The sequence below is a fragment of the Tursiops truncatus genome, chromosome 3, assembly GCF_011762595.2.
Source record: "Tursiops truncatus isolate mTurTru1 chromosome 3, mTurTru1.mat.Y, whole genome shotgun sequence".
Taxonomy (NCBI): Eukaryota; Metazoa; Chordata; class Mammalia; order Artiodactyla; family Delphinidae; genus Tursiops; species Tursiops truncatus.
In genome coordinates, this window is record NC_047036.1 from 125258367 (window position 1) to 125282013 (window position 23647).

Below are 23647 nucleotides of genomic sequence, written 5' to 3' on the forward strand. Positions count from 1 at the left end.
GAGGCCTTGAGGGTAGCCCTACCCAACAAGCTTCTGCTCTCATGGGCCTCCAACCAGTGGGCATGTTGTAAAACTGCTCTCCCTTGTTCTAGGAGCTCCTTCAGGGAAACAGCCTTAGAGAAAAGAGGTTGCCATGGTACAACACTGAAGGAAGTTCTAATGGAGTTGTTCGCTGATTTTTAGTAAAAGATCTCTTAAGTGGCATATATCTTGAAAAGAATGCAAAGAACTGAGTAACATTGCAATAACAAAACTTCTTCCGGTTGCATATAATTTTGTGAAGACTTCTTAACTTATACATGAATTAAAATGAAAAATAGGGGGGCTTCCCTGGTGGCGCAGTGTTTGAGAATCTGTCTGCTAATGCAAGGGACACAGGTTCGAGCACTGGTCTGGGACGATCCCACATGCCGCGGAGCAACTAGGCCCGTGAGCCACAACTACTGAGCCTGCGCGTCTGGAGCCTGTGCTCCGCGACAAGAGAGGCCGCCATAGTGAGAGGCCCATGCACTGTGATGAAGAGTGGCCCCCGCTTGCCACAACTAGAGAGAGCCCTCGCACAGAAACGAAGACCCAGCACAGCAAAAATAAATAAATTAATAAACTCCTACCCCCAGTATCTAAAAAAAAATGAAAAATAGGGATAGTATTGATGGTGATTCCTGTCTCAATCTAGAAATAAATTAACATTTATCAATTTATACATGAACATGTATTACAGAATTCCATCTCATTAAATAAAATTGAACTCTCTGTATTCAAATTGTTATCAAACTTTGTGATGCAGTTATGTAGCTTTGATCAATTACGTGTAATAACTGTAATGGCAACTGTAACCAGAAGAATAACACTTCAAGGTTTATGGTCACAAGAAGTTAAAAATTAAAATTGAAATTAAGTGCATATTTTTGTTTCAAAGAAACACAACATGGCAATCACTAGAAGACAGTAAGGCATGAAAATGAATTGCATGTATGATTAAATCCTGTGGGGAAAGTGGAATGGAAATAGGAGTTCAAAGAAAAAAAGGAATGATGTAAAATGTCTGACTGGAATTTGTCCATGTGTTTTTTTCAAAGGACAACAGTGAGCAGAGTGGCTCTGGAAGAGTGTGGGCCCCAGTTCCTCACTAAGTGCCACAGCTTCCTAGAGCTGTTTGAACTGAACAAGTGGGCATACTGGAGGAGAAAGTGGAAGGCATTTCTAGCACAGAGAAGTATGTGAAGGCATGACAGCACAGTGAGTCCTGGAAACTGCAAGTGTATCTGGAGTGTAAGGTGTTAGGATGGAGATTGGGGCTGGGGATAGAAGCTAAGAGATGAGGTTGAATAGCTTGGTAAGCAGGGGACAGATCATGGACTTTGGTTATTATCCTGAAAGTAAGTGGGGAAAGGGGTGGCACATTCAGGAAGAATGATGCAGAGAATGGACTGGAGAAGTTACCCTCAACGTAAGGAGACTATATCAGAGGCTACTGCAAGAGTACAGAGGAGAGATGATAAAGGCCAAATTTAGGCAAAACCAGTGAGGAGACTGAGGAGATGGACCTGATAGATGAGTCAAGGATGGCTCCCAGGTATTCTGCTTGGGAGCTTCCATTCATCAAGAGATAATTATAGGAGGAAGAACAGGTTTAAGGAGGCAAATTTGTAGGTTCATTTGTAGACATGATGAGCCAACCTTGACACTAGCTAGCCATTGCAATGCATGGATCTTCAACCTCAGGTTGCACAAAAGCCACAGGTGAGAGTTTATCACACACTATGTGTGGCAAATCACTAGGCACACAATGTTATCAAAGTAACAAGCCACCTCCATTGGGAGCTCTGAAGCCCACTAGTAAACAGGCCCAAATAAGTTTTCATCTTCCACCATCTTTTGGAAAGAAGGGATGGCAGGTTCTTGAACATTAGGCAAACATAAGAAAGCACTTAAGTTTTCAAGTCTGCTTGAAGGGTCAGCACGGTTTGGAGAAAGAATAAGAATTAAAATTCTCAGACCTGCAACACTTGACGCTTTGAAAACATCCTTAAACACAACACACACACACACACACGCACGCACTCACGCACGCACGCACGCACGCACACACACACACACACACACACACGCCCAAGATCAAGTATGGGTAAAATTCCTTTTAACATTTAGGGAGATTATAATTCTATTTTCAAGAAGCTTAGTCTCGAGAGCTTTTCCTGGTCTCTTTTGGGAGTAGTATTGATTAATGGTGGTCATTTAAAAGCTTTGATTCTAAAATCATCAGCAGGCAGGCAAATTTTTTTTTTTTAATGTCCAAGATAGATGTGGCTTGGCAACAGATCTTGGAAAGAGACATAATGTAGGGTTTTGTTTTTTTTTAATAAATTTATTTACTTTTGGCCACGTTGGGTCTTCATTGCTGCACACGGGCTTTCTCTGGTTGCGGCGAGCGGGGTCTACTCTTTGTTGCAGTGCACGGGCTTCTTATTGCAGTGCCTTCTCTTGTTCTACAGCACAGGCTCTAGGCATGCAGGCTTCAGTAGCTGTGGCACGTGGGCTCAGTAGCTGTGGCTCGCGGGCTCTAGAGCTAAGGCTCAGTAGTTGTGGCACGAGTTTGTTGCTCCGAGGCATGTAGGATCCTCCCGGACCAGGGTTTGAACCCGTGTCCCCTGCATTGGCAGGCGGATTCTTAACCACTGTGCCACCAGGGAAGCCCGATAATGTGGTTTTAATTGACCACAAATCCAATGAATCATCAGCATTCTACTGCTGAAAGCTAGCTAATACTATCCTGGTCTGCATTAACATTCAACAGCAGTTTTACTGATCATCTCCTTGTACTAGACTAGGAATACAAGGGAAAAAAACTTATGGCTTCTGCCCTAAAAGAAATTCCTGTTCTAGCAGGGTAGATACATACATACTCTTTTCTTCCTTATTCCTATGCCAACATGGAGATACAGCCCCTGCAAAGGTCAAACAGCTGTTGGTCATTTATGGGAAGGTTGCAACGTTAAACCCTCAGCAGATAGGCAGATTATTTCTTGCTGTGTTTATGTATTCCCTAGCAACAGTGACTTCATGGCGTGTTTTCCTATGTGACTAGCCCTGAAAGAGAAGCGAGGAACCTGTGCCAGAGAGCCATCAGAGTTTATTGGCTCCAGGATCTGCCTTCCTGAAGATCTAGCCTGGCTACCTGAGGTACAGAGGCCAGAGTCTGTTCTCTGACACACCCAACTTTCTCTATTACAGTACTTGCAAACCACTTGTGCCCCTGCATTTATAAGCCTCCTTTGCAGATACAGTGGGCCTGACTAGTTCTGGACAATGGTCTGTGAAAAAAAGTAACACATGTCAATCCTGCTGAGGCAGTTCACTGCCGGTGTGTCTCCAGCATCTGGGCCCTGCTGCATCAGCTTGGGAGGATGGAAGCCTCCTCTACTCACACCGAGAAATTTTTTTTTTGCATAAAGCCCTTATTCTAGACTTTGTTGCAGCAAGCAGCATGAACCACCTTGACTAATAAACAATATAGCTTCCTTCTTGACCTCTTCAGAGAACACTGATGACTTTCTGGATGTCCTCCTTTGTGACTATTCCCCACTTTTCTTCAGTAATTCATTATTCTTTATCCTTGTATCGCCCCAGATTTCTGTGCTCAACCCTCTTCATATCCAGATGAAAAGCTGAGTCTGGAAAAACTCATCTAGTCCTGGAGTTTCAACAATCATCTCTGATGTAGTGGTAACTCTGTAATCAACACCTCTGGCTTGGGACACTGCTGGCCCGCCTTAAAGCTAGTCAAAATGTGTGCGCGTGCGCACGTGTGCAGAGTGCTTCACAGGATTCATGGACAATTGGTTTAGATAAAGTGAAGTCCTGTTAAGATGTATAAATCAGATATCTCTCCTAAATTAACACTTCTTTAAAGTTTCCAACTTGAGGAGATTCTACCTCAATCATTATAAAAGTAATTTTAACTCAAGATGTGAGGACAAAGAAACTTGATAAGCTTTGTAATCTGGAGCCAGTGGTATGCTGATAAACTGATAGGGGGTGGTGGGAAAGCCCTGGTATGCAGGGTTTTCTAATTTCCCACCACAGCTTTCAAGTCACCAACATGTCACCAAATGTGGAGTTGGGAGGAGATGCAGTTTTCGTGAGCTAAGAGAATGCTTCAGCTTTCCACAGTCAGTGGCAAATCTTTTACCTATGAAGCAGTGTTACTCATGCTTTAGTGAACATGAGTTGAATACTTAAGGGGTCTTCCTAAAAACACAGATAGCTGGGCTCCATCCCGAGTTCCATTAAGTAAGTCTGGAGCAGGGCATGAGAATTCACATCTCTAGCCAAGTTCCCAGCTACTGCTTCTGGTTCTGGAACTCTACTTAAGAGAACCACTGCCCTGTGCCTAGAATGGCAATTTAGTGACAAGATGCCACAGCTGGGTTCTTTCCTAGCTCTGCCACTAATCAGCTCTGTGACCTTGAACAGGGTATTATTCCAAAGGAAGATCAGAGCTTCAAGATTCAATGACCTTATTGTTTACTTTCCATGCATTGCTGTTTTCTTGTTTACCCATCCTAGCCTGTTACCACTCCATGTATAGTATCTAGAGACAAAAAAAAGCAGAGCTGAGTACCTCCACATTTTGCAAGCGGCAAAATATATCCACTAGGCTTAATATTCTCCTGGCTGACAATGCACAGTATTACGGTATTTTCCTTCCTAATGTTCAGTTATAAATACAGCACATTTTCCTCTAAAGATAAAAACTGTAGACAAGTTGCATTTTTAAAGACATTACAATGTATTTATCTCACAGGGACAGATTATCAACCTTAAAATCCTACAAAGACTTGCTTTAATATGCAGTAGAACCCAAGGAGTCCTCACCACCACTGATATATGAAACCGTTATTGAAGCAACTTAGCTTCATGAATAGGACATTGTAGAGGGTTGAACTTGGTACAAAGGAATGAAGAAGATACTCTATTGTTGGGACTGCTCTGAAAACCATCCTATCAACAGCCCACCCTGCCCAACACATTTCCTTAAAGTTGAGTTTATGCTTGCTGCTTGGATTTTCTCAACTTATCACTCTCCTCTGCCCCTACCACTTAAGGTCATTTATGTCATTATTGTTCTCAGATCTCCTCCTTGATGGCAATGCAAGGGCTTGTGTAACTGTCTGGATAAGGACATGTCTGCATGGGACTTCTCCTACTAAACTTCTGTATTATTTCAACTTTTTGTAGAAAAATTATGTATGATTTACATATTACTCAGGTATTTCCTTATCCTTCAAAATGCAATCCAGAGATTATCTTCTCCGATTTCCATCTGTTCCACTAGTATTGAATCCATTTTGGTAACATCCCATATTGCATAGCCTCATGTGAACTGTCACCCCTGAATTCCCAGGGAGTGGCAGTGTCTGGCACTTAAAGAGACCCATTACATACTCCTTAATTACTAATCTGTTTTCAAGTAAAATTAATCCCTATTATAATTTTATCAAGTAAAATTACTTGATAATTTTAATTACTACTACTTAATTAGTAATTACTAATTTCTACTATTAATCTCTATTATCTATTAATCTCAAAACTTGCACTTTTGTACTCAGGCTTAAAAAATTATGCACACCATTATATAACACTCAAGATAAAGCAATAACTTAACATTCTTCGCCATTTTGCAAGGGGGCAGGATAGTCAAGGATATTAAAAATTGTCCAAAGTATTTACCTTCATGTTTTTTGGTAGACACACACACACACACACAAAACCTAGAGGCTAATTTATTCGTTTTACTGTGTCTAGATCTAGACTAAAACATTACATTTTTAATGGAGTTGCATGTTAGCACAGTGCAAATCAGTTTTGCAGTTAATAAAAAAATATTTACTTAGCAACTGTTGAGAGCAGTTTCTAAAAATACCTACCTCCCACCTTCCAATCCCAAAAATCTAATACAGCACTTCACCACCACCAAGATTTGTGCCACTGTCCACTGGCAGAGAACCAATGGATGGTTGCCTGACAAAATTGTTTCCAATGGTTATTCAAACTATTTCACTTCTCTGCATCAGTAACGGTGACTAAATATGGTAATGGTAAGACAAGGCTACATTTTTCTACGTAATACATTCTAAACCATAAATGAAATTAACAGGCTAGAAATGTACTATGGTACTAGCGGGTGAGAAAATACTAGTACATTAGAATAACCTACCTCTATAAACCTGTTTACATGGAACTGCTCCAAAATTGTAAATGAAATGTTTACAACCACAGGCAAAAATAACTTGATCAAATTTATTTTTTATCAAGAATGTGAATTTTATTTTTTAATATTTATTATTTATTTTTGGCTGCGGCATGTGGACTTAGTTGTGGCATGCACGTGGGATCTAGTTCCGACCAGGGACTGAACTCATGCCCCCTGCATTGGGAGCACAGTCTTACCCACTGGACCACCAGGGAAGTCCCTGAATTTTATTAATGCATCCTACTTACATTAGATATGGATAACATCTTAAACCCATCCAATACTAACAACCTCAATCAACAGTTTTAAGCTGATTTTTAAAAAATTAATTTCAATTTTTAATAACTCTTTAGCAGCAAAACTGGCTGACAATTTCTTTTCCTAACAACACACAGGTGAGGTACTTGGTGATAACTAGGTAAGGATTGGCTGATAGATGCAATATATATCTAAGAATCACTCTGGCTTAATGGCAAGTGCCACTAGGAAAACCATTTTTTTTTTTTTAATGTTAACTGTACTGTTTGGCCTAGGTTCTAGTCTTGGTTGTGGGAACTTGAGCACATCTGTACATCTTTTTGGGCTCCATATACATCAATTGATCTCTTAAGAGACTAGAGAATACAAGTTCCAGTATTTGGTCCTAAATGTGGACTCTACTAACAGCCCAACAGTTAAGTGGATGACTTGTTTATGAAACCCTTCCTATCATATAATTTTGGATTTTAACTCCGCTCCTACCATCCTGTTTGGTACTCGTTTAAGACACACAGACAATATAAATTATGTTAAAAGGGGTATAGTTAGTTCTCATTTATGAAACCAAGAGTAACAGAAGTACCTCCTCCAACCCTCTGCTTTGGTATCTTCAAAAGTAAAATGGAGACAGGACTTACCTTAGGGGAAGCTGTGACAATTAGGCATATCCAGGTAAAGCGTTTAGAAAAATGCTTAGCATATAGCACTATATAAATAACATTACCAATCTCTAGGTTTAAAATGGTGAAAAACGGGAAGGGACACCACTGCTTAACAGTATGAAAAACTAAATAAAATCAGCTTTAGGTTGTGGCTCTGCAAAACTTAACTAAGCTGTCTTGCCTAAGGTAGTCCTACTGTCCTCAGTTATCCAATGGGAATAACAGTAACTTTCATACAATTGTTAAGAGAATTGAGATGATGTACATAATTTTGAAAATCATAAAGTTCTACATAAATTCAAATTCTGCAGGACTTTTATGAAAGCTTAGTATGCCAATCTTTAAAATGGGGACGATCATTCCATTTTCAAACTGAGAATGAGGTTCAAAAAAGCTAAGAATATTTTCTAAGTGTTCAAGCACTCAGTAGGTAGGGAGACACTTTTAAGACAATGTGAACGTTCTACTAGTCAAACCTGCGCTTGCCACTTTTTGCTAAATGACTTTTCTAACGCATCATTACTTTCACCTTTATTAGCTTTCTACTTCCCCTTTTCATTTTTTATATCAATATGTAAATTATGTGTTCTTATTCGGTAAGTTGCTATCATTATTTTGCTAATGTAATTGATAGATTTGGCCAGTAAGAACCCTTCAAGTGACTCCTGTGTCCCTGCCAACATGTACCCATCACTTTTTGAGATTTCCTTTTTTTCTGGCAGAAAGAACGTTCCAGGTTCATCTTGTACTTTCTCTGCTCCAGCCCTGAAGTCAAACATTTCTCCAAGGAGCCATGGTTTCTTTTAGTATTTAGGAATCAAGATCTAGGTGTTAGGTGTGCTCACTGCTACTGTAATACCATGGATTCTAGGCAAGCCCTCAGTGAACACAGCTGGGAAGTAAATGAAACATTACTACATAGACACACACAAATACTAAACTCATTAAAGACAAAGGGTGAGGAACTGTCCCCAATTAAAAGACGCTACACAAACAACCAAAGCACAAGAACTGATCCTTTTGTTAGATCTGTGACAGAACTCCAAAAAAAAAAAAAAAAAAGTATGAAAGACACTGGGGTAATTGATGAAACTGAATAGACTGGACTAGAAAGCTGGGTCAATATTAAAAATTTCTGATTTTGATAATTGCACCATGGTTAATGTAATAACATCTTAGTTCTTAGGAAATTACACTTAGGTGTACAGGGTCATGATTCTGCAACCCACTCTCAAATGGCTAAGTGTATGTTTAAAGAGCAAATGTACAAACAGTAGAGTAAATGGTGCAAAATGTTAACAACTGTTGAATCTGTGTCATGAGCATGAGGGGATCACTGTACTATTCTTGTAATTTTGTTTTAAATAATATCAAGATAAATTACAAAATGAAAAAGCTTAAAAAGCACCTTGTCAACTAAAGGACTATATAAAACACAGGGTCTTGACGTGGTTCACTAAGATGACCTAGTATTAAGCTCTTGTTTGTCTTGCTGGTTTGAACAATGACTATATTATTTATTTAGTAGATAAATGGGCAATTTATTTCATCAATGAAAAGAAAAATTTTTATCTTGACTCCTGAGTATAAAGTTAAAGCAATCTGTGTTAACATTTTTAATGGCATCAAAGAAATGTAGATATGAAACACCTGAATTTTGCTAAAGGCAAATAGAGTAGTTTTTGAAGGTTAGCAACTCAAAGAACTGCTAAATTTCATCTTAAAATGGAATGACCTCTTTCCACTTCCTCCAAATGAAATACAGTCACCATGTTGGAGAACTGAACCATACAAATTCCTCTAAAATACAACCACGATTCTTACTACTTTCAGCAGGTAAGATGCTTCACCATTTCTCATATGATTTTACAGCACTTCTCATGATTTTCTAAGAACAATGGGAGTTCAACCTCCGTCCTCTTTTCAGTCCCAATGAATGATCTAATCCTCCCTTGCTATATTCTCTTTGCTTGGACTCTCTGCATAGGTTAGTTTCCTATTCAGTCACAGGTATTCCACAACGCTTTTCCTTTTGTGGGATGATCCTGGTCTCTTACAACAACTTAAATGGGTTCCCAACCTCCAATTTATCCCTCAATCAATACTTTGTGGTCCTTCCAAAGGGCGCTTTCAATATTGTCCATTCTTTAAATGGCTCTGTATTTTATTCTCTACCCGCCACACTTACCTATCTGTAGTTCACATCTTTCGTTTGCTGCTCCCCATCTAACGAATCTGCTCCCACACTTGCTTAGACTTCTAGCCTTACTCTTCCAAAAGCCTTAAACAACGCCAAGAGTTAGATGTCCCTGCTAAGTGCTCCCACAGCATCCAAATGCTCACTCTTTAGTAATGGTAACTTAGGGGCACAAAATTGCTATCTCCTCTACTACACGGTGAGTTGTTAAAATGGAATTATCTTGGTCACCTTTGAATTCTGCAGCTGGTGCAGTTTCTGACATCCTAAAGTCAAACTGGAAGGTGCACTGTGATGGAAAACAGCTAAAATCATTTCTTCAAATTCTTCTTACAAATATTTACCTAAGAAAAATGCACATGATTGGAATGATAAATGGCCAGATAAAAATCCTTAATTTAACTATCAGATGAATAACTATGATTTATATTGCTCTGGCTAGCCTCCGCACGATGAAGGACACGGATCTATTGGTCTCTTTAAGACTCTCTCCACCTCCATTTTACTCTTCTACTCATGTAGGAGTCATCTAATGAGTTAGGTGCTTTGACTCTCAGGTCCTGGGTGGTACTGACACCAAATATCTCAACATTGCTCCCAATACTAACAACAATCATTAATATTACAAACATTTCTTCAAAATTTCAATCCAGATAGATGTACATGAAAGGCAACAACGTAGTAGGAGCTTCTTGAAAAACCTCTTTAAGTGATCTCGTTTGGTAAAAGTAAAAGGTATAATGAACAATTTGCCCCACCTGGCTGAAAAGGAGCAGAGACCAAACAACAGAATTAAGTGTGAATTCCCAGGTCTCTCAAACTTGCTGCACCTTTGTTCTCATCGTAGAACTCCAGCCACCGTGGGTCCACAGCCCCAAGTGACAGACACAGTGAATTTGACCAACTTAAAGTGTGTCTTGGGACAGCTAGCTTCTCTAACGGCTCTGATATTGCTCAACATTTCCACTATACCATTTGCATATGTCCTTAAAACTGGCCTAACATGTCATTTCAGAATATAAATCATTTTACTTCAACAATATACTATCTGATGATTAAATACAAAATGCATAGCCTGATTAGATCAAGTTACACTCAATTCATCGCCATCTTAGGCTGTTTGAAAGATGAGAAGTGCACTAAAAGTTTGTCAATAAATATATTCCAGAGAAGAGTGGAAGGTTTTTTTTTGGGGGAATCCCCCAAATGTTGTGAGCAACCATCACGTGATTATAGTATAGTCTCACTTCAAAAGGAACAGCACATCTGAGATACCTAAAATTTTTATGTTTGTAACATCTTACTATACCTCACGGACCTACTTACACGTTGGTCACACGGTTATCACTGCCTAAAAACCGACAAAGAGAAAACCTAAAATACTGCTCTGCTATCAGTCTGGCTCAGAGAGAGTCAACTATCTCACAAACTACTGGCAAATTTTTAGGAGGTAAGCTGAAAATATCTAGGCCACCCCCTCCCATGGTTCACTCTAGTCAAGTTACAAGAACGTTAATCTCAATATTTCAGCAAATTTTAAGAGAAAACTAGCTCAGTGGCTTGGATTCTAAAATCCTTTTGTTTGGTATTTTTATTATAATGGAATTAAATTTATAATTATTAAAGTATAATCTGCTCAAAACATTGCAAGGACTAGTAGAAATAAGAAAAATCTCTTAATATTTGTTGATAGAAAATAATAGTAAAAGCAATCCTCCAAAATTCCACTTGCAGGCCATAGGAGCATGAGCACAACCATATGGGAGGAGATAACCAGTCTCTCCCTTCATATATATTCTTTTTTATTTTCTTGTTATACCTTCCCAAAACAGAGACATTCAACAGTAGTTAGAATGACCATCTCCCAACATTTAAAAAACTGCACCCCCCAATGGGTGAACAAAGTAAAGAGCAGTAACCTAGAGTTCAGCTGAGTAAGCCACTGCGGAGCCTTAAGTGGTGAGGTCTTCCAATTTCAGAGTGATGTGTCTTCAACTTGTATCATCATTTTAGTGGAAAAACATAATTTAATTTTGGTGAAATGAGATTCATCTCCCGACAGGATTAGTAACAGCATTCACTGAATTTCACATTCTTCTTTTGTGAACTGTGAAGAAAATGAATGGTAGCTAGAAGATCAATGGTATTCCAGCTCCAGCTGCAGATGGAATGACAATATACCAGGACAAAAACACCTATATTTTGATTTACAAAGCTAACAGCAGTTTTAAATCTGCAACTTAATTACAGACCAACTACACCACAACCTTTTCAAATGGCAAAAATACAAAAAAGTGTTACAAAAATATTTCAGAAAAAGTGCATAGTCTAAGTGCATAGTAAATAAAAGCACTGAAAAATATCTTGCTAGAGGGAGTTCAGCTTGGAAAAGTTATTACCAAAGCTAAACATTTTTATTTTACACAAACTATACTCAAAAATAGCTTTAAGAGACTGATTTCTGGCTAAAAGTATCAAAGGGTTTATTAATCAAGAAACAAATACCTTAACCAACACGGGTGGATAGAAAGGAAACAAAGAAGCTGCCTACCCCAAAGTTCATACTCATTAAGATTTCTGCAGTATGATGGTGCTAATATATCTTTTAATGGCAGAATGTGGTCATCATTGAATTAATTATTGCTAACGTAGTTTTCAAATGAAAAGAAAAAAAAAAGGAAGAAAACAAACCTGACACAATCTGACCAAACACATGTCAATTTACAATTTCAAGGTTATTTTACAAAATACCTGCATTTACACAAATAGGCGCCTGGCAGCATTTTTAGACAAAAGTTCTTTTAACTTATCCTGATGTGCTATAAATGAATAAATTACACTAATGAATTAGTTATTAAGCTTTTCTTTCTCTTGGGTCAGAAAAAGAAAAGAGCCACACATAAGACTGAGAGATGAACTGCAGATAATTTATAGAAATGGGTGGGGGATAGGGAGGGTCAGCAATCACAAGAACCTCACAGGGTATGATGCTCTCCAAGGTTAGGAGTCAATCTGCTTAGAGCCAATCAACAAGGAATTTAAACAATAGCTTCATTTTGTAGTTAAACCCTTTAACGCTTTCATTCTTATTCAAAATCAGTCCAGCTGTTAGTATGAGGCTGCAAAAGTTACAATACCAAGTCCTGGCAGTTGCAGCTGCAGCACTAGGTATTGTGCCTACAAGTCATAAAAAAAGAAAAATGAAAGAATGCCTTTCCGCTTCAGGGAAAAAAAATATTTTTAAATAAAAAATCTGAGAAAAAGTCATGACACTAAATCTACAATGATTCGCAAAAGAATGTTACATAACAAATGACTTGAAGTAGTCTATTAAAAAATTGGGGAGATTTTGATTTCATAGTGAGTCAGCAAGGCATTTTTTTTGTTTAAAAAAAATCTCATTTCCTTAGAGAAACAGTTTATACTTTTTAATGAACTTGTAAACAAAAAAGCTCCCGTTTCAAAATAAAACAAAATCCCAGATCATATAGATGTTTACAGTGATTACATTTATCTAAGCAACATACATACATGTTCAGTTTAAGATGTTAACTAAATTTTTGTGACAAATATGCTTTTTTCTTGTTTTTTTAATACCAAGAACATTATAGAGTTAATGCAGAGTCCTAAGGATAATCTAGTAGTCACTAAGTTTTTCTTAAGTCTTCACTTTAGATGCTGTTATTTCTAGCACAGGTAAGCAGGCAGAGTCTTTCATATGCTCAAACACTGGAATCTTTGGTTGCTACCATTATCAGCTGGCTTGCAAACAAGAAGCCAACCATTTTAAGAATGTTTTAAGTGAACAACTTGCAAACCCCAGGGATGGATAAACCCTAAGAATGCACAATTGTGAGCATTTACAACCAACACAACTGTGGCTGAAGACTGTTCATGCCGTTCCTCTGAAATGAGATCTCAAAGCAGTATAGTTCAAAATAAAAGATCTTAACAAAAAATTGGCATATGCACAATTTCTCCACCAATTTGTGTGTCAACCATTTAGTTAACTTTTCCACTTGAAAAAATGCAATAGAAAACTGGACACCATGTTTCACTATCTCAGTTAATATTCACAATTACAGCGGCTACAACTCAGGACACAGCATCACCAGTGCTGCCCAGAGCCAGTTTATACTGAAATTAAGTTCTTTACACCAAGTAAATGGTTGTCCACAACCACTGGCTAGTGTACATAATGAACTAAAATTTCTAGATTTGGGGAGAAACAAATGCTGCTCCGATCATCTGCTCTGCTTCTTCTGTTCCTTGATTCATGCTTAGAAACCTATTAAAAAAAAAATCAAAACAGAAAAAAAAGAATGTTAAACTCCAAGTTAAAAAAATTTTCTTAACCACACCCAAAGTAGGGAAATAATTACTTTAGAATGGTAACTCATACGTTATTTTCATCTATTTGAAAATCACTAGGTCAGGTTAGCGTTTAAAATAAAAAAACCCGGAAACTTCTGTACTGGATGCCTCTAGGCAGAGTGGTATACAGTGAATTAAAGCCTTCCCGTCCAGCATACAGTTCTCAAAAGAGAATTAGTGGTAATTCCAATAAGCCTGTTTTTGTTTACTTCTGTATTTCTAGTACCTAGAATACATTGTGTTTATTAGTCAAATAAATAAAAAATAAGATTGCTTTATCAACTAGAAAGTAGTTTTAATCATACTGTGAGCAGGAACTTTTCTGTACATTATTTGATACAAACGAGGAACAAAAGGCTTTAATAATAAATGTATTCAAGGCATAATTATCTGAGTTATTCCACTGAACACAAACCTGGTAAGTATATGATTTTTATACAGAAACCTTAGACCTTTAAAAATTCTTTACGTCTATCAGTTACACTAGAGAGACTAGTTTTTTTTACCACAGATTTGAAAATGTAAACGAGTGAGGCTTTCTGGCTTTACTTTCAAGCCTCCCCACCCTGTAAATACACTTCTCCTCCTCCACAAATCAGACCTCAGGGCTTCCACATAAAGGCAGGTTTGAATAGGAGGCTCAGGCAATAATAGCTGCATGTTCTATCTACAGCTGAAGGCAATCAGAGGAAATACACCCATTTCTAATACCTACAAGCTTTATCTATAGCTAAAGGGAATATGCTGTCTCAATATCATGAAAACCATGAAAACCATGAAAATCAGCACCTTCTCTCACCTACAGGCCTCCTTTAAGTCATCAACGACCCTTGGTCCAATCCCTCCTCTTATAGCCAACCTATATAGCTCATTCTAGCTCACTCTAATCACTCACTTCCTCAGCACAAACCATGTTTTTGTCAATCATAAGCTGCTCCTTTTTTGACACTTCAACATTTGCAGGATCATCTCCAGCAGGCTTTGTGGGATAAATGAAATAGTTCTGTAATTTACTTTTCATGCATGTATGCCTTGGTTTTTTCATTTGAGGGCAGAAAGTCATCTTCATTCATTTGAAAACTATATTGTGACAAGCTCCGAAGACAAAGATGTGAGTGTTATACTTCTGTCTCTCCACAGTGCCTTAACAGAGTAGGTGCAAAACAGGCTTTTGCTGCCTGTCCTAGCACTAAGTTCATAAAGCAAATGCCAAAAGTGGAAGATAATGAAATTTTCTGAAAATGTACTTTGCCACAGGAATACTACGTTTCTGATGCATGTTATTAAATAGGATTAGCAGTGTAAAACCACAAAAAGAAAAGGCTGTCAAATCAAACCTGAATTAAATTTTTAAAAATCTGACCATACACTGTAACTTAGTTCCAATGTTAAAATACAGGAATATTTTAAAGCAAATTAAAACTATGGATTAGCTAAATAGCAATGACCCTTATCCTGAGGAGCATTTGGTTTCAAGTCCTACAATTATCATTAAATACAATAAAAATGTTTTCACAACCACTAAAATTGTTGGGTTTTCTTTTACTGTAGCTTTTTTACACAATTACACGATACTGAATAATTACTGGTATCCCCCTACTTTTCAAAAAGTTCCCTTTATGCCACTTCACATTTTATGAAAGGCCTACATTAGTACCTGTTTTCACTAACCAAAGATTTTTTGCTTTTGCGAAAAAAGCAAAAATAGCATTCAGCGTTTCACAGCAAACCTAGAGGCAGCACCCTGAGTAGTGATAATGGCACTCCTGAGGAGTGATAAAGGCACCGCCAAGTTCTCTCCCTGGGAACTACCATCAGCCTCAAGCCGCCACAGCTTTGAACTGTGTCTGTTAGCATCTATGCATTATCTCAATTTATCAGCAACACGTATCCTAAGGTAACTGCTTCTTTGCTTTATGCCATTTTAGCTTAGGAAAGGTTTCGAATGCCCTACTTTCAGACAGGGGAAACCTGTACTATGTTGAATATCCAAACAGCATTAAACTGAAAACCACTGTCACTAACAAACTACAAAGAAAACATAAGTTACATTGTCAGTCAAAATATTAGAAAACTCTTGTGTCTTTAATAGGGATAAGAATTGTATCTGTTCATCTTTTAATCTGATATTTGAAGAACTGCTGGGTCAATTAATGATTACAATTGTTTAGGGGCTGGTTAAAGGCTAGCCTAACAATATTCCTGGTAGAATAGAGCAGTCAAATCCAGATTCAGACTGGCCAATGGTAGGATATTCCACCCAGGGATCAATGTTTTTTCCGGTGAATTGTCCTAAAATGTTACAGATGCTTGTTTAGGAAAAATCTCAATAGGAGCATTCAGCAGGTATTCAAGATTCAATCTTCAAGTACTAAGTATTCTTTTCCTCAGTGTGCAATTAGTCCTTGGTTTGTCTTGTAGTTTAGGTGGTGTCTCCTGGTTTCTAAAGTCCAAAAACCCATCTTCACTGCAACAGTTAAAATAAGGAATGAAGGAATGAATCCCTTTGTTCCTAAAAAAGAGGGGGGGGGGGGAGGAGTTAAAACAGGGTTGGAGAATTAATGTGACAAATTCAGGACTTAATAGATACATTTAAGTTTTCTTTACAAATCTGCAAAAGGAGAAAGAATGTTTATTTTTATACAACTAACCAGGAGATTCTATCCCTCAGTCTGAAATCTGGAAAGTATGTATCTGCTCCTATCTGTAAATTAACTTCAGATTAACTTGATTTTGTTTTTCAACAGAACCACAAACTAGTTCAAAGATATATTTATGTAATAGTAAAGCTAGGAAGTTTGCGATGAGCTTTTAAAATTTAGAATCCTTTCACAGTATAAGACATAACTTTTAAAAATTAATTTTGACTATAATATTTACATTCACTATGCAAAGCCATTTATATTAACTAACTTTTCCTATAAAATGCTTGTGTGGTTTTTCTGGTTGTATAGAATCAGAATCAAGCTTGGAGAATTCTGAATCAGACTGACAGTATAAAAGCTGAAGGAAAAAAACAAAAACTAAAATAACTCTTCCTTTTCCACAGAAACTAAAAAAGTATTTAGTTGGGAAAGATAAAGGAAATAGATTTTATTTTTATCACTACAAATAAGATAAATGACAACTTAAGTATAGCAGGTACATCATCCCTAAGCTGCATTAAAAAAAGCCTGATGACCTGATTTCTTTTGTCTTCTCTTTTACAGAATTAATTCTGCTACAGATTTCTAAGGATGCTGAATTTTAAAATACCTGTTACAACTGATTCCTTCCCCAACTGGTAGATGGTCTGCATTATACACCACTGAGTCACAGCAACACTGTACTCTTCTAGGTCTTCTGACAGTTGTTTTCAATCTGACAAGTTGAAAAGTTTGATAGGTCCAGCAAGCCTTCGAGATGTGGGCTTCGGATTACTTCAAATCAACTCTTAAGCACTCATCTTTATTTCCTGTTGGGTTATTTGGTTCTTTTCTCTCCAGCTTTATTGTCCACAGTGAAAAAAAGCTGACAAAAATTTCAGCAAACAGATGCAGCTCCCCGGCACCTCTTTGGATTGAGAGTATTCGGAGCAGAGCAGTCTCTCCAGATATTTCAAGGTCTTCCCCTGTGATATGGTTTACGTTGCTGAATGACCAGCCACGTTCCTAGCAGCAATTGGTGAAGTCAGAAAAAGTTAAGCTAGATATAAATGGTAAGTGAAGCCCAGTAAATACTGGAAGGTAAATCAAGGAAGACCATGAACATGTAGGATAATGTGATGGAAAAAATATTTCTAATCTATTAAATGCCAACAATTTGACATCCATGTATATTATGATAAAACTATGCTTAGTAGCAATGACTGGAATAGTGAACAGATGGGTTAAGATGATGAGAATAGTAGAATTAGGAGGGGATCCACCTTTGGCTTCACTACCTTCTGCAATTCTCCCCATCCCTGCCCTCAACTAAAGAAATGGTGAACTTAAGTGAATTCTGAATGTCCTAAAAATATTTTTTTCCTTTACTTCTTATATGTCTTGAAAAGTACTTTCCTTATAATCAAATATAGTTGAAGAAAAGGGAGTGAAAATGAATTTGGAAGTGTATCAGATGTATTATCTTTTGCTTTCCTCTTTAACGTGTATAAAAACTGTAACTGTAGTCTTGTGGTACCTGAGCACTTAAAACCAGTACAGATCATAGTGAGCATTAGTGGAGACGCCTTGTAGTCTTTTTGATGGCCTTCAAAATGGAATATTTCAAAAGATCTTTTCTTTCGAAGAGTAAATAGAAGTCTATTACATATAAGTCCATCTTAGCTGAATTAAGTCAGACTTTAAAGTCTTTGCACATTCTTATTAGTAAACTGCTAAAACAACTTATAGCTTTCAATGGAAGAAGCATCAGAAAAAGATTTTTCCAAAATTATCATAGAAAACATATTAGTAAAAGCGACCATGTGGGGGATTTTTCCCCCAGGAATGTATGTGGCTGCAATATAGAGATTTACTTGCTGAAGATCCATTTAAGATACTGAATCCTCTGATGTGGAAACCCCTGAAAGGGTAACTCGTGAATAACAAATGATATATTTAAAAAGCACATCTAAAATTTTAACTAGAAAAATGTGATACGATTTTTTTCATCACCATGGAAAAGATTTCTTGAAATCAATGAATCATTGAGCTCTTCCTTGAATAAAAGCTTACTGTAGGGAATCCTAAGAGAATATGCTTTCAAACACCCTTATTAGAGATTGGAATCAGGAGTAAGTAAAGCTAGAGCAGTTATTTTCAAACTCCAGGCTTCACAGGAGATTTCATACTGGATGACCCATATAATGGGGATGGGGTAGAGGTTAGTTAGGGGAAATAGACTCCCCATACTTATTTCATACCACCCTCAACTGTGCTATGCTTTCAGGGCTTTATATATGGGGGGGAGGTTTGTGTAAGAGTTGTTTAGGGCACTAAGTTTTATATCCAAAATAAAATGAGTCAAAGATTAAAAAGAATTTTGTTCTTTGTATTCTGTGGAGTGGCGTGTTTTAATTGCAAGCAATATTTTGCTTAAGAGTCAAAACATACTGCCTGGAAATACATTTCTGAAAGCAGTCAGTGATATGTGGTGGGTTTTATGAAAAGTCCAAATTTTCAAGATTTTACAAATTCATGTCTGTGTGATATTTGTATAACCCCAGTGTCTAATAATGCTATGAAATTTTTATAAGATTTTAAATTGCTTTTATGAAAAATACAATACAAAATAAGGATTAAACTTAAGTTTAATTACAGTTTTTTCCAATGAAACATACTAACTCAGTGGATCCAACTTCTCATCTTTAAGACCTAGATAAGCCAGGACAAAAATTTTGCTTTATTGAGTAAGAGACACACAGTAAACTAACAAGGAAACTAGCTCAAAATAAGGTAATTCTTTCTGAAGGCTGCTGAATGCCTGAAGTGCAATGTTCTAGGTCAGATGAGATTTCAACCTAATTTTCGTTCTAGAAACTGCAACTTGTGATGATCCTATTATCCCAGCTAACTTTAGTCAAAAACTGGTTTCATTTTGTGAGAAAAAGCAAATACACTGTAGGTGTCAGGTCCTCAGTTTAGAGAGTCTATGTGGTCTTACCTAAATGGCAGGACCACTTCTCAGCAATACTAGCCACCTACCTCATTAAGAACCTGTTGACAATATGATTAGTTATATAATGATTAAAACATTCAAAAGGGACAATTAAATTCCAACTATGATGCAGAGGTAGAGCACTGGGCAAGCATTAGTGTTTGTTATCTTGAGTTCAAACTTCCTCATCTAAGAACTCCCACTACATTAAACCTCCAACTGTGGATCCTTCCCAGAAACGTGGAAACGAAGTACCTCAACTTCATTCCTAATAGATGAGCTGCTGGGAGGAGGATGACATCAGTTAACTATACTACTTGAAAAGTATCCTCAGATTAGAGCCTATTTTTAAATTATAAAGTTTTTTAATTGCAACAGTAAAAATATGGACCAAAGAAGACCAAGTTCAGATCAGAGCAGTGATTCAGAAATTACGTAATTAGAAACCAAAAAACAAACCTTACCTGCCCACCACTTCCAGGAAGTAGGCAGGTATCAGGAGGTAAGCCCCAGAAAGGGGAAAAGAAAAACAAACAAAAAACATAAAACACAGGAGTTGAACTGTATGGCAACAGTGATAAGAAATGGCACTGTGCCCTAACAGTTCTACTCCTTAGTAGCACTAAGAGTGCCAGAGAGATATAGAAAGGAAATAGACTAGCAGCTCAGTGGCATTTGCCCCAGTTTGTTTTTTTTTTCCAATTTGCGAGGAATAACTGCAGAATTCAATTTTACAGTAGACCCCTAGACCCTGAATATTTGTACAATTAAAAAAAAGTAAAAAAAAAAAAAGTAACGCCGTAAGAAAAAATCATTTTGAAATTAAGAACACATGTAAGCTAAGCAGCAACTAAAAGAGAGATTTATTTTTGTGATAAGTAAGGATGTATCGAGCTCTTCAGTTATTTGAGCATTTAAGAGAGTAAATGAGGGCTTCCCTGGCGGTGCAGTGGTTGGGAGTCTGCCTGCTAATGCAGGGGACACGGGTTTGAGCCCTGGTCTGGGAGGATCCCACATGCCGCAGAGCGACTAGGCCCATGAGCCACAACTACTGAGCCTGCGCGTCTGGAGCCTGTGCTCCGCAACAAGCGAGGCCGTGACAGTGAGAGGCCTGTGCACCGCGATGAAGACTGGCCCCCGTTTGCCACAATTAGAGAAAGCCCTTGCACAGAAACGAAGGCCCAACACAGCAAAAAAAAAAATTAAAAAAAAAATTAAAAAAAAAGAGTAAATGAGGTGCTCTGCAACTGAGAAGATAGACACTTCGGGGGCAATGCCAGACTCACCTCTTGAACTTAGATCATGTTCACAATTTTCCATTTTTAATTCTAAAGCATTAACATGCAGAAAAATTCTTAACACTGTTAGTTGGAAAGAAAGTCAAAATACCATGGCTAATCAGATTCATTATTAAAAATCAACAAGTGTTAGGTCTAGGATTTTGGATTGATTGATTATACCATATTCCCAACACCAAATGTTTATTTTGGAAAGGGTTAATGAATGAGTAAAAAAGATGCAGTTGTTAAAAATGACCCAAAATCCCAAGAGAAATGATAATAATATACACACATATATGTATATAAAAATACATATACATATATATGAATAAGGACATTTGGGTTTAAAGTTAGTAGTCAAATTTTCCAAGGACGTCTTTTTTTTAAAACAAAGAGCCAGATTTTTATGTATTTTAAAACCACCTCCTCGATCTAACACTGTTAGAAATGGATGAATTACCCAATTTTGTGTTCAATTTTTTTTCCCTGTAACGTCACTTGGTTCTTGGCTACTAACCTTTCATGTTACTCTTGGTTTTGTCAGTTTGCTTGCCTGTGGGGGTTTGGGCCTGCTGACCCTGCCCACTTGAAGAGGCTGCCTGCTGTGCTGCTTTCTGTTTTAACATTGTCCAATCAAACGTGTAGTCATATTGGTGATTCAGGGTCCTGGAAAATATAAAATTATATGTTAACCCATTATTAATAGGGTCCAATTAAATACTCCACAGAACTTTCAAGACAGTGAGAGCATTTTTTAAGGAAATGAATATCTTCTCTTAAGTATGGTAGCTTCTACAAGATTTCTTTCCCTATAGATGACTTACTGTTCAGTTAATTCCACTTTTTACATGTCTCAACTGGGGGGAAATGATGTCACCGCTTTGGTCTGCTGTATTCAAGAATAAATCCTCTCCCTTTTCAAAAAGAAGCTGCCTTTAAACTTTCTTGAAATGAGCAAGGGAGTGGGAATGAAAGGCAGCCATGAGGGAATTCTCTGGCAGTCCAGTGGTTAGGACTCTGTGCTTTCACAGCCGAGGGCGTGGGTTCAACCCCTGGTCGGGGAACTAAGATCCCACAAGCGGCACTGTGCAGCCAAAAAAAAAGGCAGCATGAACAACAAAAACACTGAGTCAAGCTGTCAGTTATGGGGGAATATTCTTAACAGAAGGTATCCCCTAAAGACACATCAGAGTAGACGTGAGACTGTAACTTTGAGAGGGCGATGTCTATGCTGGTGACTTGGGAAGACTTCTCTAGGATTAGAGCATCATCCCTAATTCTTCTCTTCCAACTAAGATTTTGAGCCACATGTACTTTATTTTTTCGAGACCAATTTTGGGTTGTATACCTAGGGATCCTAGAATTTGCGCCTACTTCCACAATATCATAAACTCCAATTACTGCCTGATATTTTAATTGCTATTCATTTTGGTATTGAGCAGCGTTGTCTACCAAGTTGAAGAGTCCCAACTGCCACCAACAGTCATTTGTATCTAATGTGAATTGTGTAACTATTGTGGAAAACTTATATCCTACTTTGAGTTTGATTTAACAGTTTCTCCATCCCAAACGAAAATATTTCAAGGACATTTGGAAATGGAAAAATGTCAAACTCACAGTTTCTTAACATTTCATTCACATTTCATTCACTCACACTGGTTAGACCCACTTTTACTTGCTACTTGTCAGAGTAGATATGTTGGGCAGACTGAACTAATTTCCCTCACTGGAGTTTATAGTCTTAAAAACTGACCTGAAAAGAATGCGGAATAGCTGCCTCAGGTACATGTAATCCGGGGCTTCCTCAAAGCGCAGCCCACGGCAATAGTTTAAGTACATGGCAAATTCTGCAGGAAATCCCTACGAGTTCAAGAGTTAAAACACAAAATTAAGACAACAACAACAAAAAACTTATTTAAGACAGAAAAATCAATGTATTTAAAAACAAGCAAGAAATGTATTTAAGGATATTTTACTACTTTGCTAGAAGATCTGAGAACCTAAATAACAATAATATGACTTGGTATCCTCATAAATTTGACAAAATTTCTTCGTCCCAACCACCTTATTACGTACTATATCTTTTAATATTGGTAGAGGAAATATATATCTTTTCCTTGCAGTAACAGGTTCTTAAATAATTTAGATATCCCACTTGTTAACCTATTATTTTATCAATGTACAATGAGTGCATAGCAATAAAGAATAAACAACAAAAATGAGGCCAGTAATGTTCTTTGCCAGAACAGGACAGTGAATGGGTATTCTCTCTCCATTCTGAAATTACTTTCTTTTTAAACAGCAGTACAGACCTATATAAAGAGAAGTAAAATCAAGAGTGCAATTATACAAAGCAACCATTGTTATGATATGTATCAATCCAATACCACACCCTATGAATATACTGGGTTTGTCTTTTCTTTTTTCCATAATCCAATGCTTCCTCCTATGAATAGATTGGGTTTGTCTTTTTTTAACATAACTGTTATCATACTGCATACATAATATATTCCCTTTTCCATTAAAAGATGGCAAGCATCCTTCTATGTCATTTCTAACCTCCGCATCAACTTTTTAGAAGTTCATGGCTGGATATTGTTTGACCTAATGAATACATCATAATTAACATGTTCCCTATAACTGGACATTTAGAGGATTCCATTTTTCTCTATTATAGACAATACTAAGTAAGTACATCTGTGGTGTAAACTGTTGCCACGTTTGGTTTCTTGGCAAAGATTCTCAAAGATGTATACATATGTTTTTTAAGGCTGTAGATATTAGTCACCAAAGGATTTTGCCATTAGGAACCTAGAAATGCAAAGTATTTAAACAAAAAAAATCCCCACATCTCCTCCCTTTGAGTAAATGTGAACGTGAAGGAAGATGAGTTAAAAGAGGCAGTCTCTTCCCAAAATCTTATGATTTTGAGAAATTTCTCACATCCACAGGTAGGGTAGAATGTATATATCCACAACATTTTTTATTGATTACAGTGATG

The 23647-nt window shown here is 37.3% G+C and overlaps 1 protein-coding gene across 11 annotated transcripts in view; it reads right to left on the bottom strand.

The window, feature by feature from the left end:
• Positions 1–12786: 12786 nt before the first annotated feature.
• The window catches only part of CSNK1A1 (casein kinase 1 alpha 1), a 49345-nt gene continuing 38484 nt past the window's right edge, over positions 12787–23647 (bottom strand). For 2 of the 11 annotated variants that reach the window (XR_002174230.2, XR_002174232.3), the window contains 4 exons: positions 22400–22506; positions 21164–21312; positions 17003–17397; positions 14022–16259 (listed from right to left, as the gene is read on the bottom strand). Coding sequence is in view for 8 of the 11 variants with exons in the window: in XM_019924701.2 (XP_019780260.1) it covers positions 17345–17397; positions 21164–21312; positions 22400–22506 (309 nt within the window). In the remaining 3 variants the exon portion in view is untranslated. Of the gene's footprint in view, positions 13662–14021; positions 16260–17001; positions 17398–18955; positions 19084–21158; positions 21313–22399; positions 22507–23647 lie in introns of those variants that run through there. The other 9 variants (XM_019924704.2, XM_019924707.3, XM_073801867.1 and 6 more) reach the window with 7 other exon arrangements.